This window comes from Phoenix dactylifera, chromosome 1 (assembly GCF_009389715.1).
Source record: "Phoenix dactylifera cultivar Barhee BC4 chromosome 1, palm_55x_up_171113_PBpolish2nd_filt_p, whole genome shotgun sequence".
Classification (NCBI taxonomy): domain Eukaryota; kingdom Viridiplantae; phylum Streptophyta; class Magnoliopsida; order Arecales; family Arecaceae; genus Phoenix; species Phoenix dactylifera.
The window spans coordinates 31,533,384-31,553,519 of NC_052392.1; the positions used below are offsets into that span (position 1 = coordinate 31,533,384).

General features: G+C 37.1%; 1 protein-coding gene across 1 annotated transcript; it reads left to right on the forward strand.

The window, feature by feature from the left end:
• Positions 1–1,303: 1,303 nt before the first annotated feature.
• LOC120112464 (probable receptor-like protein kinase At1g49730) lies at positions 1,304–15,395 on the forward strand. The gene is made up of 9 exons (XM_039131954.1): positions 1,304–1,460; positions 6,831–7,382; positions 9,158–9,442; positions 10,905–11,166; positions 11,266–11,318; positions 11,405–11,472; positions 13,559–13,648; positions 13,727–13,811; positions 14,470–15,395. Exons 1-9 carry the CDS (start codon positions 1,379–1,381, stop codon positions 15,003–15,005), a joined length of 2,013 nt encoding a protein of 670 aa, XP_038987882.1. The 5' UTR covers positions 1,304–1,378; the 3' UTR covers positions 15,006–15,395.
• Positions 15,396–20,136: the final 4,741 nt, after the last annotated feature.

Here is a 20,136-nt window from a genome sequence, read left to right on the forward strand (position 1 = left end):
TGAACCAATTACCATAGGTCAAGAACCACCTTTCTACATCAATTAATATGCTCCTTTCACAAGGCTGATATATACACCATGATAGGTAGGAGGACATTAATAAGATGGTTCTAGCTTTGCTCTAAATACTTACTCCTTCAACATTCAAGTTAAGATGTTTGATGACCTATAATACTTGCATGACATAAGTTTAACACATATCATGTAGATCAACTGAAAACTCGTTCTTGAAAGCACCATTTGTCCAAGATGGAAAAGTAATTAGCTATTATACTAGGATTTGAGAGGTTAGGGGCAACGGAGATGGTGCTATCTCTTTTAGGTAGCTCATTGCAAACGAACTTCTTCAGACAACTATACACTAAAATATTATTATATAAGTATTATCTAGCCTAATTATATCCCGCATCGCATCAATATGGTCGTGCATCATGTCAATCAATTACCCAGCTAAACATAGGATGGATGGAGCCTACATGAAAAAAATGATCTAATTTTACGTCACATATTAAGAAGGACAAATAGTGGACTAGTCAGAAACATCATATTGACGAATCAAATGAAATGTAAGCTTTTGGTGGTTTGGTGGAGAATAAAAGAAGGCAAGTCGTTGATGATAAGCTTACTTTGCCATGCTCCAAGAATTTTCTTTACAGCCACCTTTCTGTTTTCTTTTTTTTTATTTAAAATCTTTCTTTCATTCTTCTCAGTAACTCTCTCTCTCTCTCTCTCTCTCTCTCTCCTTCCACTCTCCCATTGGGTCAGTAAGCACAGACAACGCCTCTGTACAGCATTGCTTGTGAGTCACATGAACGGGCTCTCGTGGGAACTTTCCACTTTGAAAGGCAGCATGTCTCCATTACCCCTTTTATCCCAATTCGGCCCACGCTTTTAACTTGTCCGTGCCCACTTCCTTTCAAATAAACAATAAAAAATTATTATTTTGATTCTATTTTTTCTCTTCCCCCATCACGATATCTTGGGCGCGACGCCAGTCCTCTGCCCCGCCACTCCCCATTCATCCATCAGCTACCTCGTCCCAAACAGCAACCATCTCCCTTTAACGACGTGTCAAACTATTCTCTCAACTCCGACCAATCATCAACTGCCACGTTGTTGCCATGTCCGGCTGTTCGCTGTTTGAAACGAGACGGCCAGGCCGGCACTCTGAAGCCCTCGGTCCCACTTTCAGCGCGTGGTTTCTGGGACGTGTTCTGCTCACCCGCGAGTGAACTTTAACCCGCGGTTGAGCAGAACAAAACAGCTGGGAGAAGACTAGACTCTCGGATTCCAAATACCAGTCCCTCCATACTGCCGCTGCTGCTGCTGCTGCTCTCATACTGTCACCATCTCTTTCTCGGCCCTTCGGCTGCTCTCCATGCTGCGTCCGGCCCTGGTTCTGGGCTTGTTCTTGGCGTGGGTGTTTCTTGAATCCCAACAGCATCCCGTGATCGCTGGAGGTCAGTTCTTATTGCTCCTTCCCTTTCTTTATCTCTATACCTTTTTCTATCCCCTTTCTTAGTTAGAATGGACTTTTGTGCTGGTTTGAGCTTATTTTCTGGTGGGAATATGTGAATCTGGAAGTGGATTCTTGTTTGAACTATTGGGTGGTGCTCGTTTGTTGTTTTTGTTCTCATTATCTTACAGTGTGGGGGGTTGCCTTTTGTGTTTTTGCCGCTTTTTGAATGGAATCATTTGTGTTGCCTTCTTTTTATTTTGTGATATAATTCTTTCTTTCTTTCTTTTTTTTCTTTTGCTTTGTTGTGAGTGGTGAATCAAGGAATGGGCTTTTTTCTTGGTTTATATGCTAAAAAAGCTATTTTGACAAATATGTTCTTCTAATTTTAAAACTGCATTTGAGTTTTTTTTTGTTTTTGTAAATTAACGGGCATTGTTATGCTTTTATGTTATGTCAGTAGGGGAACCAAGGGATTCTGTTAGCCACATTGTGTTAGACAATAAGCCTAAAGCAACAAATTATAAATGGGATCATGTCAATATGTGAATGTGTGGACAATCGATATTGTTATATATGCTTTGGGATTTTGATGTTGCAGGACATAGCATCTTGATAAAGTTAACTGATAGCTTGATTTTTAAATGATTTGGCGAGGTTTGGGATATTAAAGCACTGTAAAAAGCTATAAGGCTCAGAGGTCTCTAGATGAGATAAATAGTTTCTATTCCGACCTTTGGGGAACTCTCTTTTAGGTTGTGCTTTACTAAAACCTTGGGCAGATAATAACTTTTTCTAAAACTACAGGGTTATTGAGATTTGATCTTGGATATATAACGAAAAAGCGAAAGCTACTCGTGAGAGATTTTACTTTTTTTTTTTTTCCAGAAGTTTTGGAAATCGTTTTTAGAAAATAAAAAAAAGAGAAAAACTTGGTAACTGAACAAGTTTCTAGCTTCGCTTTTCGTGCTTGCAGATTTGAAAACCAAAACCCGGGAACTGGCAATGCTGCTAAAGAGGCTCTGGGCTTTCTATGTTGCAACATGATAATATATAGTCCCAACTGTCACGTGCCAAATATTCCTTTACGGGAATTGGCCCTCCTATGAACTATCCAATGGTTGCTCATGGATTTGGAAGGCCATGATTGCTTATAAATTTATTTTTGTGCTTGGGTAACAGTCAAACCATTTATGTGCTTGAAGATCCCTGGATTAACTTTTTGTCTATCTCCAGACTGCCCACCATGATCAATATGGATCTTTTAGTTGAGAATTTGATTGCCAACCATTGCTTTTTCCGTCATGTAACTGGAGCTTTACCCTCAAAACTACTACTCTCCCATCCAAGGTATGCGGAACCGACCGAATCGACGTACCGGTGAACACCGGTACCGGTTAACCGATATCGAACCGGTTCCGCTTAAAAAAAAAAAAAAAAAAAACGCGCGGACGCGCGGGTCCGCGTTCGGCCATAGAGTGGCAATAAATGCCACTCTGTGGCATTAAAAAAGGGGCTCGTTGCCCCGCGCGCGCGATTCCCTATGCGTAGTCTGCAGTTCGCACCACGTGGAACGTGTGCAGGCGCGAGTCGGGGATGCGTTTCCCCACTCGTGCTCGCGCCCACGCGGGGCCTCTCTCCTTTTTTTCCCCCTTCTCCTATTCTTCTTTCCGACCCTTCTCCTCCTCTCCTTCCCGACCCTTCTCCTCCTCTCCTTTCTTTTCCTCTCTCCTCTTCTCTTCTCCTCTCTTTTCCCCTTCTCCCGCGAGCAAAGAAGGGGCCGGAACCGCACCGGAGAACGGACGATCCTCGTCGGCCCGAGAGAGGAGGTAAGCTTCTTCTTGTTCTCCTCTCTCTCTTCCTCTTGTTTCTTCTCTTCTTTCCTCTTCTTCCTCTTTTTCTTCCTCGGTGCCGGTACCGGTGCGAACCGGTCCGCACAGGTACCAGGCTTGAACCAGTGCGAACCGCACCGGTTCGCACCGGTACTGGCAAGGAGCCGTTCGGTTCCATCCTCTTTGGGGTCGGAACCGAATTCTGTGGCTGTATCGTACCGATGCTAGTTGGCACCGGTATGGTATAGGTTGAACCGGTCGGTTCCGACCGGTTCAGCAGACCTTGCTCCCACCCAACATGTTTCACAATATAAGCTTGGTGCTTGGCTTCGTTCAAGCTTGGTTTGAAATTAATTTCTAGCCCAAATTTTGAGAGCAAATTTGATTTGCTTATTATTTAATCGAGTCTAATTCGAGCTTCATTTCAAATCAAGCTGAAGATGGGCCTAGTTGATCAGCTCGATAGTGTTAAATTGAGCCGAGGTCAAATAGCCAAAGTCAATTTTAGCTTGTATGAGGCTTAATCTAAGCTCAACTCAAGCTTGAACGGAAGCTTTGTTTAATCTTGAGTTAACATTTAATTGATTCAAACAATTAAATTTACATAACATTCAAACATAAATCTAGAAAACTTATTATTAAATATAATCTGAAATGTATTATCAGACTCTAAAACAATTTAACAAGCCATCAATCAAGCTTTTATATGATCGTATATATATATTATATATATGATAGTGTTATATCTTTGTAATATTTTCAGGCCTTACAAAGCCAAGCCTGATTGAGCTGGGCTAATTTCAGGCTTGGTTTGAAATTAATTCTCAAGCCTGTAAACCAGATTCAAGCTTAGTTTAAATAATTCCGAACAAGCTTGATTTGAGATTATTTGATGCCAAGTTCGAGCCGGGCTTGAATTCTTCAGATGAATCGACATCCTCGCACAATATACTCACTATACTTTTTTGCTATGCTTCTCGACCATAAGTATTATGTTGGGGCCCTAATCAACAAAGATGTATTGCTATTCATGAGGTCAGCAAGTTTGCCAGTTCTGACTCCTTTGAACAGTGTGGTGGTCAATTTTGGCCGTGGAGGATCAGATCCCATTAGATAGGGCGACTCTATTTCTATGGAAACTCTTCTAGGACATGCTCCATGGCTAAGAATTCCTTCATCGAATAGGTTTGTCTGAACTTGTCAGGAGTAGGTGCACCGGCATTGTTTTTTTAAATTTGGTCTCTCTTCTGCAACTCCTTCCACTGAGCTTACAGTCTCCTTATTTGCCCTCTTGCTAGGAACTCCCTATCCAGCTAGCTACTAGTACAGCCTCAGCACAGTCCATCCTTTCATATCACTGCAACCAGGATGTCTTTGATCACAATCCAGCGGTTCCCAACTTTGTCATCCATTCTGCTCTCTTAAAGGCCAAATAATATCAGCTATTGATCTTGAAATTAGTCAATTTAGGCAATTGGGCTACTTTCTCTTCCAACCTCTTTCATAACCCCCATACATCATCCTTCAGTTATTGGGTTCGCCCACCATCTTGCTGGATGAAGCTTAACTTTGACGGCTCCCTAAAATCTAATGGTATTGGTGGCGCTGGTATTGTTCTATGTGAAGCAGTGGGACACCTCTTGGTAGTTGTCATCATTCATTTGTCAGATCACTTTGTAATCATGATGGAACTGCATGGTGTTTGGAAATGTTTGAGAGTACTCCCTTTGCTAAAGAACTATTAAGGTAATTTGGATTGAAAGGGATATCCGAAACCATTGGTCTCCACTAGATACAACTCAAGGTCCTATCATTCGTGCTTGCTGGATTTGAAGGGATGCCCTTTTGTCGCGCCTTCTATTAAAGATCTCCCACGTTTTCTGTGAGGGTAACCGCGTTGCTCGCTGGCAATTTTTTGGCACTAAGAATCCTAGAAAGGCCATTTGGTTCAGAGCTTTCCCACAGAAATGTTGATGCTTTGGATGCTAGAGGAATTGGGTTTGAGTCGGTTTAGTTTTTCTCCTTCTTGTTGGGGACCTAGCCTCCTTTCTCTTACTAGTTGTTGAAGATCTAGCCTCCTTTTTCTTACCGAAAAGAAAATAAAAGAAAACTAGGCATTGAAACTAGTTTCCAGTGAGTAAAACCTTTTAAAGCATGTAGTCACGGCATGAAGAAAAAAGAGGCCAATATTTCCTTAATGGATGTTCTTCATCAATTATCACCTTGAGAGTTTCTCTTAAGAGAATTTTAAAGGATAAAGATCGAGTGCCTATTATATTCCAACCAAATTGCTACAATCCCATTCATTATCATTTTTTTGGTGCTCTGTACTGCAGAATTTTATCAAACTATGCATCATTGGATTTTTGAAAACCAGTCCCACATTGGCTAGGTCTAGGACCTTGAACCTTCTTAAGCTTTTGGTGGACATTAACAAAGTGTGAGAGTTAGCTGTCCCATTTAACAAGCCAGTCCCTCCACCCTATCATCTATCCTAGACCACAAGTCAAGGTTTGTTGTCTTGGTACCGACTCTCATACTGGTATCATGCTGATCAAGTGTTCGGCATGCTCGATATGGAGGTCAATTTGGGGTACGGAGACTCGGTATGCCTCCCCTACCGAGTCTTAGTTCGGTACTGGTACAATAAAGTACGCCCAATATGGGCCGATAGGCATTTGTACGGTAAACCTTGCCGCAAGTTGCCCCTCTATAGGCTCTACATCTGCCAGGTCTGGGACCTTGGTTTGTCTCATATACTCATGGGTCCCTTCAGTTATTAGCTCATGCTTTTTGGTTGGCTATAACATGCTTATCTTATGCTTCAAAGTGCTAGCAAGCTTGCTCTTATTTTGCAGTCTTTTTCTAAACCTTAAGACTGTCATAGTCACTCAAAAATAGGAATCTAAAATTGTCTTGCTAGATGTAGCATCTCCAAATACAGTTCATTACTTCAAGTATGGAAACTTTACTTTCAAAATTTTGATTATTTCATATATTTATATATACTAGTCTTGTCTGTGCTGAAAAATTTCATAGTTTTGTATCCTTGAAGTTCTTTGCTTTGAGTGCTGCATATTTGCTTGTTTGTTTCTGTTATGCTTTTTCACTAGTCATTGTTCTATTTTCTGTTTCTTTTATGAAATGTGTGGTAGTAACTACATGAGTTTTTGTTTAAGAATATCATACTTCACATCGGTGGCTTCGCCAGCCTTATTTTAGGTCGTTATAGATATTTGATTCTGTCTGGAGGAACCAAATTCTATTGTTTGAATGACCTTTTTCAGCCTTGTATACAAAAGCTCTACCTAGCTAGCTAGCCTTTGTACTAGCTCACACTAGTTTTCCACATGTTTTCATACTGTGTTGGACTCTAACACCCCGTTGATGTATTTTCTCCATAAAAGGCTTGATGATTTTGTTGTTAGTATTATTCTATAATTAGATCCTTCATCTAAGTGCCATTATGATTCAGTTAAGTTCTGTACCTGTATTTAACAGAAAGGTGTTAATTTATGATGTTTTTTTATTCATTCATGCAGATTGTCCCTTGGATTTTAGTTGGGCAAACTTTACATTGGCAGCTTCTGCTTGTTCAAATCAAGATGAGCGAGGAAAATGCTGCCGATATATTAATGCGTTTGTCGCAATTTCCGTTGCTCATTATGCAAATTCAACAGGAAAATTGGGAGTTCCTTTAGCATTTTCTGATATCTGCCTTACCTCTGTGTCTGAAACATTCAAGTTATATGGAATTCCAGCTAGTGCAACTGCAGTTTGTGGATTGGGACCCAAAATTCGAGTTTCTTATCAGTGTGAGGGGAGAGGAACTGTCTTGGAAATGATGCAGTCTCCTAAATTTACTGATGTCATTGCAAACTGCAAGGTGCCATTTTCATTGGACAGCAGTTGCAAGAGGTGCTTAAATTATGGCATCATATACCTTCACAATCTTATAGGAGCAGATGATAATGTCACATTAAGTGTCTGTCGCAATGCAGTGTTTGTTGCACTTGCAAACCAAGGCGACAACTTGGTAGCTGTTGACATGGCTAGTTGCTTCTTTGGTGTTCAGGGGCTTAGCATTCTTCCAGGTTTGATATTTGGAGAATTGGTTGCTTTTCTTCGACTAAAATAACCCCTTAATATAATTATTTGTCAATGTCTTATGATTTCTTAAGTACATAGCTCATGCTAGAGATGATGAGATGCCACATTTGACCTTTAATCTAATAAGAAGATGTAAAATAGTTAGGACCAGATGGTCGCAGAATAATTTATTAGGAAAATATGTAAGCAATTCTGGAAAATGGAATTGATACTTATAGTAACCTTCTAATTCCATTTTTATAATATCACTGTTTTGACTTAAATGGTTCAAGAAGCTATAATATGGGTGCTCCTGTTTTGCTCCTAAAGTATCAGATCATATAATATTTTTTTGACTTCGAAATATTTGAATTCTTTAGAAATGGAGAGAACAGCAACATCTTTTAATGCTCATTATTACATAATATTTGTTTGTATGTTAAAAAATTCAAGCATAAATCCCTTTTTTGTCAAAGAAATGCGAACTTCTTTGTGAAAAAATCCCTACTGGAGGAGGGAATGAAAATATTTAGAGTTCCACAATACACTTGTTTATGTACTGATTTATTGTTATTTCTAATGTTTTAAGTGTCTCCAGTCAATTTTTAAGATATAACACATGAAATGCAATTTTGTTGAAAATAGAAGTTAAAATAATGGCTTGGTTCAATTTGATGGCTATGAGATATTAGGCTGTAATCGTTTAATATTATGTTGGAGTCATTCAACTTATCTTAGATCTACCTTACAGTATATTGCAGACATAATGCAAAGAAAAGTTGTAGTGTGCTTTAGAGTGATGACCACGATATATAATAGTATATTAATTTTTATCTTGGATCTATTACATTGAAGCAAGGAGAGGAGTATGAAGACATGCAATAGAACTAAAACACAGTTGATGAAGACGAGAGGTGCTTTTTACTTATTACCTGACCTACATGTGCTTGTGAGACTGAATAAACAAAAAATCTTGTATGACAACATTGTGGTCTGCAGTGTTTTATAAGCATGATAGCTTTGACAATAGAAGGCGTATATGCGGTAAAACTATGATTATAAGGTCATAACATTACACTGGAGGGGGTGTGGGAGTTGAAACAATTGAGGGCAGTGAGGTGAGAGTTGACTGAGATGGTAACAATACATGCATGGAAGTTTTGTGAAGGTCCCAGTTAGGAAGGGGCCTTAAATATGTGTCAAAGGGATAGCAAAAGGGAAAAGAAGACCCATGACATCGCAGATGGAAGTTGTTAAAATTGATTTTAAGAGACAACAACAATTGTTGTAGCTTGGGTGGTGGTGGTAGGGATGGATCATATTTTCAACCCAATGTAGTTGGAATAAGGCTTGATGGTCATGACTATGATTATAGGTTACCCAATTCCCTTTCATAATGGTTAAAGATAAATAATTCCAGACCTATAGAATAAAGGTTATGTACATAGTACGTCAAAACATTTGAAAAGTATTAGGAGTCGATCTGAATCCATACTTCTGTGGAGACTTTCAGAAAAAGATATCATTTACCATGCTTCCAAAACGTTTTACATGTGCTACCAGTCCATTATTCCTGGGGGCATGCCAGTGTTGTAGAATTAGATCATTATATACTTTCAATTTCTATTCGTGGGTTCAACACAAGGCCTTATAACTCAAAACTATTGAATATATTGGTTGTGTACTAATTGGGTGCTTTCTGCATTTTCACACATCCTACTATTTTTTCTTTGTATGACTTTGTCCTCTTCTCTAAAATTGTTATTGGTGAATGTTGCAGGGTCATCTTCCCAATCATTCACCCCCACAACTTCTCCAAGTTCTGATTCTTCTCAAGCTCCCAATCAGCACCTTATTGGCATACCTGTCAAGAAACATCAGCAAGCCTATCGGCTCACATTGATTACAGGAATTGGAATTGGGGTTATAGCGGTGGCGATTCTACTGCTGCTAATTTTAGTACTACTTATTCGCAAACAAAGTAAGGAACTAAGGAGTGCAGACGATCGTAATGAGACATCATGGAATGCCTTCCCTCCTACGCACGTCCGAAGAAGTCAGGAAGGTATAATATTTTACCTCTTTTCTTTGCATACTAGTAAATCATCTATAATCAAAATTGTGCTTCATCTATGTGTCAAAGACATCGATAGATGTACTCTGTTAGTTGAAGATGGAAAAAAATATCATGCAGATGCATATAGAATAGCAGAATAATAAGAAATAAAATGATTAGGTTCTTGAAAAGAAAATAAATGGTAAAATTTGCCTGATTTTATGATGTTGACAACCTGTAGAAAATTGTGCTTCATGTTTGTTGTTTGGCTATGGCCAAGGTTTTGAATTTCAGCTAAAATTGACCTTCTTGGCTGAAGCCAATCCAAAATCTGACTGAAATTTATGGTTTCAATCAGTTTCAGGGATTTTTGACGGATTAGACTGGTTTTGGCAGTTTTGGCAGTTTTGGTTGGTTTCAGCCATTTTTGGCTGGAACCAACTGAAACTACTATTATTTTTTTTTAAATTTAAGGTTAATAAGTAAATATGTTTATGTTCATGAAATTTATAAATATTATTCAATGACATGTATCTTAGCTGTGCTATTTTATCTAAAGTTTTTTATTCATTTAATATGGTGGGTTAGTTGAAGTTTAATCCATCAAGGAATCAACACATTTATGTGATGTGTGTCTTTAAGCTATAGGCAACATTTCAACATGAAAAGATGCATGTGCATGTCTGTTTTGAAAGCCAGTTTTTTTGGAAGATAAGGATCTTTTGTAAGTTCTTTGAATTCTGGGGCATATCTGGGACTAGTGGCATCACCTTAATGCCGGCCACTTTTCTTCTTTTGATTGTGGCACAGAATATGTATCTATAATTCGTTTCATACTCTTTTCTACTTGAGTTAGCTTATGCTTGATTATTCAATATTTAGATATTGATACTTTAATAAGTATGTTCTTTTGACATGTTTAATGCATTAAGCTTCAATAACTTCAGTTTCAGTATAAAACCCAAGCTACAAAGACCATGGTTTTAGATATCTCAAGACAATAAAATGATGTAGAATAACTTTAATTTTTCTCGTTTTTTATATTATTAGAATTTATGTTGACCTCTTTTGGCTGAAACCCCGAAACTTGGAGTGAAACTGCCGAAAGAGCTGAAACTGTTGAAAATGTATGTTTAAAATGAAGTGTTAAAAACTTGTCTATGATCCTTGGCTTATCAGGGTTTTGTTTTGTCCAAGTAATCCCTAAGATCATTTTGGCATGTGATGAAACCAAAAATGTTCACTGGGTAAAAGGAGGAACATCAACTTTTGCTTTCTATGCAAGATGATTGCTGATCATATTTGGCAATGGCTTTAGTGATTTTGGTGATTTACAGTATCCAGTGGCTGCTTTGATGCCTCAGTAGGCCAATATGCTTGATTTGAGGGCTTGAGTAACTGCTTATGGGGACCTTCTTCTAGCCACCTTTTGATTCTATGAATAATCAATTTTACGTTGATCATTCTCCAGGTCCATCACCTGTTTTCCAAAGGTTCAACTACAGTGAAATAAAGAAGGCAACCGAGAATTTCAGCACTGTCATTGGTAAAGGTGGTTTTGGCACTGTTTATAAGGCTAAATTTAGTGACGGTTCTGTAGTTGCTGTGAAACGGATGAACAAAGTTTCAAAGCAAGGTGAGGATGAATTTTCCCGAGAAATGGAGCTTCTTTCTAGACTGCACCATCGCCATCTTGTTGCCCTGAAAGGGTTTTGTGTTGAGAGGAATGAGAGGTAGTGGTTCTCCTTTTCATCACTTCTCAACACTTTCTTTCATAAGATATCTATGTTATTGCCATTTGATGCTTATTTCCCTTGGATCACCATTTGCAGGTTTCTGGTGTATGAATACATGGAAAATGGAAGCCTAAAGGATCATCTTCATTGTAATCCTTCCATCAGTTTCCTGTTGCCCTTCTGAGTTTTTTTTCCTTTTTTTTAAGAAAATTAATAATTCCTTTTGCCTATGCAGCACCAAAGAGAAATCCACTGAGCTGGAAGACCAGAGTACAAATTGCCATTGATGTAGCCAATGCTCTGGTAAAGCTTATTACTGGCATAACCAAAGGAAAAAAATAGAAAATTCTATAATATCTTTTGGGGGTTGGATCATATATCATGCTGCATCCTATCCAAAGCATTCAGCTCATTGAACAGTCTCTTTAATTCCTTTTCATTACTTCAATCCAAGTCTAGTTTGTCTCCTCAATACTCTTCGACATGTCAACCTGAATCCATGACCTCTTGACAGAGCTGGCCTCTAGCCTACATTGCATACGGAGTGATCATCCCAATTTATTTTCTTTTGTTCATTCATGCTACTCGGAAGGTTCATGTATTGTAGTAAATAATATCGTTTTCTGTTATAGATCTAGCATCTGCCTCTAAATACTCATGTCATCGATATCAGTTTTACGCTCATGTATCTGATTTCATGCCCAACATGTTGATACCTACACTAAAATGGTCATGCTGATACCTATTACTAGAATGGTCCTATCACAGTCTCAGATGGAAGGAGAGTAGATTGGTTTAGCTGAATAGTAACCAATAACTGCTTCAAATTTCTGAGGCCTCTCTTTGTTCCATTCATTCCACCTGTTTGATACTTGCAACATCTATTTCTTTCTCAAGCTTTTGTACAGGGCGACTGACATTTTGGAAATGATTAGCATAATTAACATTGTGGTCCTTTTCATAATCTCAATGATGTTTCACTGCTTTCCCTTTTTCTGAAAGTGATTTCTGAGTTTATTGTAGAATTCTGTTCTACAATTTGATTTTGTATTCAATTTTATCCTTCCTATTTTTTACAATTAAACTGAACTTTTGAAAATGATTAACATACTTAGATTTGATAGTCTTGTTATAATCTCAATCAAGTTTCCTTTCATATATTTTGGTCCTGAAAGGGATTTCTGAATTTATGGTAGAATTTTGTTTAAAAATTTCATTTTTTTGTTCACTCCTATCATATCCATGACAAATTTACAAAGTCTGAAAGGTGGCGGTCTCCATTCTCTGCTTTTCAGTTAAGATCCATCTCATGGCGCTCATGGCATGCTTTTTTAGTTGTATCATGTTGCACACTTGATCTAATATTCTTCCTTATTCTGCACCAAAGAAGGTCTCAATCTATTGTAAAATATGTCTCTCATGTGAAAGAAATATCATGCGCGTGCTCCTTTTTTTCAATCTCCATTTGCTTCTCGAAGTTGGAAAAATGCCTAAATAGTTGAATTTTGTTATATTTTCTTTCTAAATCTTCCAACTTATCTTAATCTGTGTTCGGCTATCCTATGCGATGTCTTAATTGCTTAGCTTGTAAGCTTCATCCTATAGTTTCTTTGTTGCTTAACATATGTCCATTTATATGGAATGATATGCTTATGCTTGTCTGGATTCTCTAGAACTCTAAGATACCATTGAAATGACACTAACTAAAGTAGAGAGGGAGATAGGCGAAAAAGAAAATATTGGGTACAGGAATGTTGGTGCAGGTTTGTGGTCCTTTTGTTCAATCACCCAACCAACTTTAGAAGTTGAATAGGTATACCGCCACCTTTAATGTGTAACTGTTATATCTAGAATGATTCTTGTGGTCCGATCATATTAGATTTGACAAGGCTTCGGAAGTGCCTGGGAACAAAACTTGCCATTATGGTTTGGGATATGAGTGGGGTCTGTCTTTATCATTTAGTCCCAAGAGGTTTCCCTAATTCAGTGAGGGAACATGCTCTTACGAATATCGAAGCCAGAATTTAAGAAGGCAAATACTAGTTACATTTCAGAATTATAGGGAAGGGATTGCCTCTAAATAGGACTGCTGGTATCTTGTAGGAGCCTTTAGTGGTAATCAGTGCTTAAATTTAGGACTGCTGGTATCTTGTAGGAGCCTTTAGTGGTAATCAGTGCTTAAATTTTGAATTAATTTTTGATCGGCAAACTTGTATAATACCGGCGATTATTTTCTGTGATGTAAACTAATCTTCTAATTAGACATGGTGAAGCTCGATGTTTTGCTTGTTGCTATCAGATAGACATATAATTCTTATAAAATTGAATCTCATTTCCCTGATATAGTACCTCTCTCTCTCTATTTCTTTTTGTTTGTTTGCAAATTCAGGAGTACCTCCATTTCTATTGTGATCCTCCACTTTGCCATAGAGACATTAAGTCCAGCAATATTCTTTTGGATGAGAATTTTGTAGCAAAGGTACATACTTAGATTGGTTTATGATGTTATCTTTCAGTTCATTAGTTTCAAAGGTATCAACCTTTGGCTTGTACATAGGTGGCTGATTTTGGTCTTGCGCATGCTTCAAGATATGGTGCAATCAGCTTTGAACCAGTGAACACAGATATACGGGGAACTCCAGGTAAGTTTCTTTGGTCCCTAACCCGTCTATGATCAGTGTAAGTAGGCAGTCGTATAGAAATCTCCTAATGAAATTAAGAAATAAGCTCGAGAGCAGCAGAGTCTGGATTTTGAAGTGCATGGGTTGTAAAATTTAGGAATTGAATGAAACATTTGGTACATTTAAAGTTCCTATGCAGTGCAGGTGGAACATATAGGGAGAAGAGTTTGATATATTTTGGCTTTTTGGAGGCTAGAAGCAATGCCTGTGCAGGAATGGTCTTTGGTATTAGGTTAAAAGGTTGATCAAGGGGTGAGTGCCTCCAAAAAAGAATTGGAATAGTTCTAGCAAGAAAGAGATCTGAAGACACTACCAATTATACAGGATTTGGCATTAGAAGATCTGTTTATTAAACATGGCCAACTTAAACCATAATAACCATAACTTTCGTATGTAATGTATCAAATGAATCTTTTTTTCCTTTTTTTGGGAAATATGGTGGGAATATCACCACCAAGGTTTGAAGCCTGGACCTCTCCTAAGTGGATAGGGATGCCACCCAACTAATCTAAGGCATATTTGTATTTGTCAAATGATTAGGCACATATTTCCTGTGATTGCTTTCTATTACATAGTCAAATTGCAAACATGAAACTTATTTTCACATCAATACTCACAGGGTATATGGATCCTGAATATGTGGTGACTCAAGAGCTGACAGAGAAGAGTGATATATACAGCTATGGTGTTCTATTATTAGAGCTTGTGACTGGGAGAAGAGCGATACAGGATTGCAATAATCTGGTGAAATGGTCTCAGAAATTTATGACGAATGATTCAAAGCTACCCGAATTGGTGGATCATGTGATTGGGAACTCATTCGACTTTGAACAGCTCCAATTGATTGTAGGGATTGTACAATGGTGCACCCAGAGGGAAGGACGAGCAAGGCCATCAATCAAACAAGTGCTCAGAATACTCACTGAGAGATGCGATCTGCTGCACAATAGCTTGGAACAACTTGTGGAAGATGAAGACAACAATTATGTTCGGGAAAGGAATAGTAGAGTGAGAATGCACCCAAATGAAGTGATTCCTTACAGCGGTGATGCAAGATGTCTTCAGTCTTCTTCGAGTACTTCAAGATCCTGCTGTAGCCGGAGTATCTTGCTTGAGAGTGGTTCGCCACAATCTCCTGGCCTTTACTCTGTTTAGGTTTTTTCCTCAACCTTGAGTTTCTTTTTAGTGTTTGATGTTGTCTTGCAACCAGACTATTTAAGCAATCAGAAGCTCAGTAGGGACGTGATGAAGCAGAGGTGATCAGCTGTGGTTTTCTGCTGCAAGCAAGGAATTGCCGTGAAGAGTTCTATTTTTTAAGAACTCCAAAATCTCCTTTTTAAGCTGTTGTAGAAATTTAGGATTTTCTGCTGCTCTTGAGCAGATATCATGACCTAAGTTGCTTCATATATAAGTAATTTTTGGTGCATCCAACAAGAATTAGAGTTGCAGATGCAGGCGGTTGGCACTGTAATTTTTTGATGGAAATTTATTTATTTATTTATTAATGATTGCGATGCAATTGTTTGCGCTTTTATTTGCAAACAAGTTTTGGTGTATTTATATATGTTTAAAAGAAGGGTGTCCTAGTCATGGGCTCCCTCCATTGCTTCAGATATATGCAGCCTTATCTTATGACACTCCAATTATAGTGGAGCAGCCTGTTGTTTACCGGCCGGCGAGCAACCTGTTGTTTACTGGCCGGCCCATCTGATATCTACCTTACCTCATTGTTTGCACTATTTGGAAATCTAAGGATGATAGTGGAGGATAGCTTGATATTTACAGAAGGCTAAACTTTGATAGATTGATGTCCCTACAAGCCAACTGGTGACACAAGTTTCATGGCAGGCACCCTCATGCCTAAATGTGCTCTCTCCTGAAAGGTTTAATGCTGGAAAGAAATCTGGCTGCAAGGCCCTGTTAGTTTTTTCTTAGAGCCTTCCTGATTTTAAGTTCTGCTCGATGGCTGAAAGATTTGAATGGAGATGATAATGATGATGAAATTATTCATTTATTTATTTTTAAACTTTGGTACCATAAAAGATGATAGTCATCAGTGAGTGGTTTACTACTATGGAATTGTGAGTTGAGATCATCGTCTTATTGCAGACAAAGATCATCACTGTCATTAGGTCTGCATCCAGAAAAAAAATCAAAGCTTATTACGTGGCCATGGTTTAGCCAAGGGTTTTGGTGATTCTTTATGTTTCTATGGTTTAAATTTTGTTAGGATCATTTGGTTTGGGTATGTCAAATTACAGAACAGTTTGATAATTTCTAAAAATTATTTATTGAAAAAATAATTATGGAAGAAAATAAGTTTTACCATATTTGATTGGTGAAAAAATTATTTAGAAAGGTGGTATTAGAAAAAAAGATTACTATATTTGATTAAAGATATTCTTATATAGAAATATTCTCAAATTTTCAATAATATTATTGAATAAACAATTCAAGCAATAATGTTTTCTCTCAGTCCATTTATTGGCCATGTATAGTCCACTTACATGAACGCTATCATTATTGTTTATATGGAATATTAAAATATCTTTACATGAGTTAATAAATATTTTTAAATTAATTATACATATTCTAAAAAATATATTTCTTATTATAGATTTATTTTAGTATGGTTTGGTATATAAATAAATATACTAATTATTAATAGATCCTATATTAGATTTAACAATAATAAATAAATATTTTGTTAATTATTTATTAATATTAATACTTATTAATAAATTTATTAATAAATTTTATTAATCTATATATTAATTATTTATCAAATATTATACCATTAATATAATATATATAAGTATAATTAATATAATATTAGTATAATATAAGTGAGGTTATTTTTGTTAAGAAATGATATTTTCAGATTACCTTCATTTAGTAATCCAATATAGGAAAACAAATACCATCTCTCTGGTGGTATCCGTTTTACCTTCTTTTTCAGAAAAATAAATATGGGATCCACAATTTATGTTACCATCTCTCATATACTTTTTGTATCAAATATGATAATCTGATATGAGATTTATTCTTTTATGCTAGATCATCTTTTAGACTGGAAGACTTTACATCCAACCTTCGAGAGCTTCATTGTCATAAAAAATAATATTAGCAAGTATATCCGATCGGAAGGTTATTGCTCTTGGCCTAATAGGCCAAGTCTTAGTGTATAAGATCACCTAGGTTCCCCTTAGGTTCTTTCTTGCCTCAAATCATTTTCTACACAAGAAATCAGTGGCCTGGCTTGGTCGTTTTTTTTGTGGGGTCCTTATTATTTAGATTCTTGTAAAAGTGGACACAAATAGGCCTGATTATGCCCTAGATAGATAAAGTTTTCTTTGGTGCCTGTGTTTTGAAATGGCGGATTTTCTGATTTTTTTTTGGATGTATACACACTAGAGTGGTGTGAGTCTCCCACTTTAGCAAAATATAAAGGAGGGGGTAGGTTGGGGGGTTGATTTACACAGCCGCGAGTTGCAGTTTGGATAAAGTAATTAGCTATCTTTTTATAGTTAAAATTATTAAGCAAATATAAAATTATAATTATTTTTTTTAAAAAACTAATGGAATGCTAGTCTAAACATGATGTTTTATTCAAAAAACTACATTAATCTAAGAAAACAAATATTCTTAACATATAAGTTTACAAATTATCATTTTAAAAACAAATATGATCTAATAATATTATGATTAAGAAAGCACGGAAGCAAATAATAAATGCTTAAATATATTTGGGAGTAGGTGAGGTTGCTAGGTTAAAAGACAGGGATTAGTTTAGGCAAGGTTCATTCAATAATTTGAAACGTCCACGGGTATAAGGGAGGATCTAGCTTAATCGGTAATTTATTTGAAATTATTCACTAAAAAGTGATCCCTAGATCAAAGACGATAAGATATATATTAATATCTAAGTAACTTTGAGATAAATTATATGTTAAGATAATTTAAATACAATCTTCCAAGAAGCTAATGTAATTAGTAGCTAGCAATACCTTCCCAAATTTGTTTCTCATAGTTTCCTAGCTCGCATGAGACAAGTCTCATGGATTTAGACATCTTTAGGCCATCCCAATCTTCTTTTTCCATTCTCCCTTTGAAGACATCTAGTAAAATTGAGACATCTCATCCTCTTTTGTCTTTTTTTTTTTTGGTTAAAATCATCTTTTGTCTTTCATCATGGGCAATATTCTTCTTTTCATATGTTTCACTACTAGCTAGCTATAGTATGTTTTTGCTCAGTCGATGCTTTGTTTTTTCCTTGAATTACTTGATATATTTTTTCTTGTTTTGGATGACAATTAGAGGAAAATATCAACTTTCATGTCATAGAGACAATGACCTGAAGGTTATAAGAAATCGAAAACGTTACACTTTAAAAGCTAGGACATTCTCTTAACTCTTTCTTAAAGGCATTCTTTATCCAAAGTATCCAATAGGATCCAGCTTATGGGATTTAAAAAGGATAAACTGTTTGATTAGTGAAGTTGGAAAGGTCACACATACAAGGCCGGTGATGAACATTAACGTACCATCAACATATTCAACAGCAACTAGCATATCAAGGTTTGAAAAAAACATAATCACGTACAAGGCCGGCAATGAACATTAACATAACATCAATATATTGGACAGCAACTAGCATATGAAGGCTTGAAATTAGGCTTATAAATTAAAACTGCATGTAGAGAGGCTGATTGGGCACCTCCCCCAAAAGAACCACCATGCCACTGATAGAAAATGGGACCAACAAAAGAGAATCCGTGTTGGAAAAATCCACAAGGGTTTCTTTCTTTTGCATCACTTTGATGCTTTCCAGTGTCCAATTGTTGGTCACTAGATAGCGCTCTTTATCTAGATATGTCTCCCCTTCTAAAAGTAGGATTGTTGAGTCAAGTCTCACGTGAAGCCCAAGCTCTGAACTGATTGATTGGTTCTGTTGTTTGAGACTCGAGACTATAATTTCTAGTTCACTCTTAGCTAACCAGACAAACAAATAGACAGACATACGTACGGACGTACACACATACATTATGTGTATATATAGTACTATATAATATTCACTAATTTTATATAAAATTACATTTATTAAGTGAATATCAGAAATGAATGAACAAGGTCTTAATAGGGAGACTATAATTTTTAGTTCACTCTTAGCTAACCAGACATACAGATAGAAACGAATGAATAGGGTCTTAATAGGGAGGAAAAGAAGAAAAACATAGAAACACCAGAAAACAAACATATAAATGGAAAAAAAAACTATTTTAGAAATTTATTCAGATTAGGGAATTATGGGCCTAACTTGTAAAATTGATTTGGTTTGGTTGAAAGGTTATCAAAAAAAATTCCAAGACTGCTTGCATCAGGGGTCTAGTTGGTGGGAATTGCCAAAAGTCACATCTTATGGCTCTAGTGTGATTCCTGTGACAAGATTGCTTGAATCACGGCTCTAATTGATGCCTAGCACTCAGTCAAAACTAAGGATTCTATTTTATTGCATATGTCATTTTTTCATGGACGTAGACTAGAAGAGGTGGTTTCAGATCATATGGGCATCAAAGCAATACCCTATTTATTGATAATGCCACTGCTTTGTGACAGGGAGAGTTGGTCAGAGACCATGAAGGCCAAGGGCAAGTGTGAATTAATCAGTATCTCTTCCGAAATCAAATCGTTCGAATGCGACCTGGCCGAACTCGAATGGATCACTTAGACTAACCTTGTTGAACTTTCAACCTCTACTACATTGTAGATCAGGTACATAAATGCAGCAAACATGTCAAATTGCACCTCCCCGAGTTTGATCATACAATCCCATTCACTTGGAAGAGGGATGCAACCACTCGGCTATAGCAGTGTTTGTGACCCTCAAATGTGGATCATCAAATTCGTGCCACTAATAGGTTATGCACCGGTTCTCTTCGAGGATATGTAGATACAATTAAGTGGCATAGTACATGTTTTTTAAGGTTCATGTTAAAGAATATAAGACACGGGGTTGAGCCGTCGACATAACCCATTAGGTCGTAGCCAATGAGAAGGGAGACATACTGTGCACGCCATGAAGGAAAGTTGGACGAGGTTAGCTTCAGAGGGAGTTGGATGGCTGCATTGATCGAGATCAGTTGGGGAGTGGTGGTGGTGGGGCTGTTAACAATAGCAAGAGTGGCACTTGATGAATCACTAGAAGCCATGAGAGAGAATCGATTTCTTCTCATCGGAGGAAAGTGATTGCTCTGATACCATAAATAATATAAGATCTCGATAAATT

What these genes read in the sequence shown, in the direction of transcription:
- LOC120112464 (XM_039131954.1), top strand. Translation starts at nt 1,379, where the DNA reads ATGCTGCGTCCGGCCCTGGTTCTGGGCTTGTTCTTGGCGTGGGTGTTT. An exon ending in CGTCCGAAGAAGTCAGGAAG is followed by an intron (nt 9,443 to 10,904) that starts GTATAATATTTT and finishes ATCATTCTCCAG; the next exon opens with GTCCATCACCTGTTTTCCAA. An exon ending in CCTAAAGGATCATCTTCATT is followed by an intron (nt 11,319 to 11,404) that starts GTAATCCTTCCA and finishes TTGCCTATGCAG; the next exon opens with CACCAAAGAGAAATCCACTG.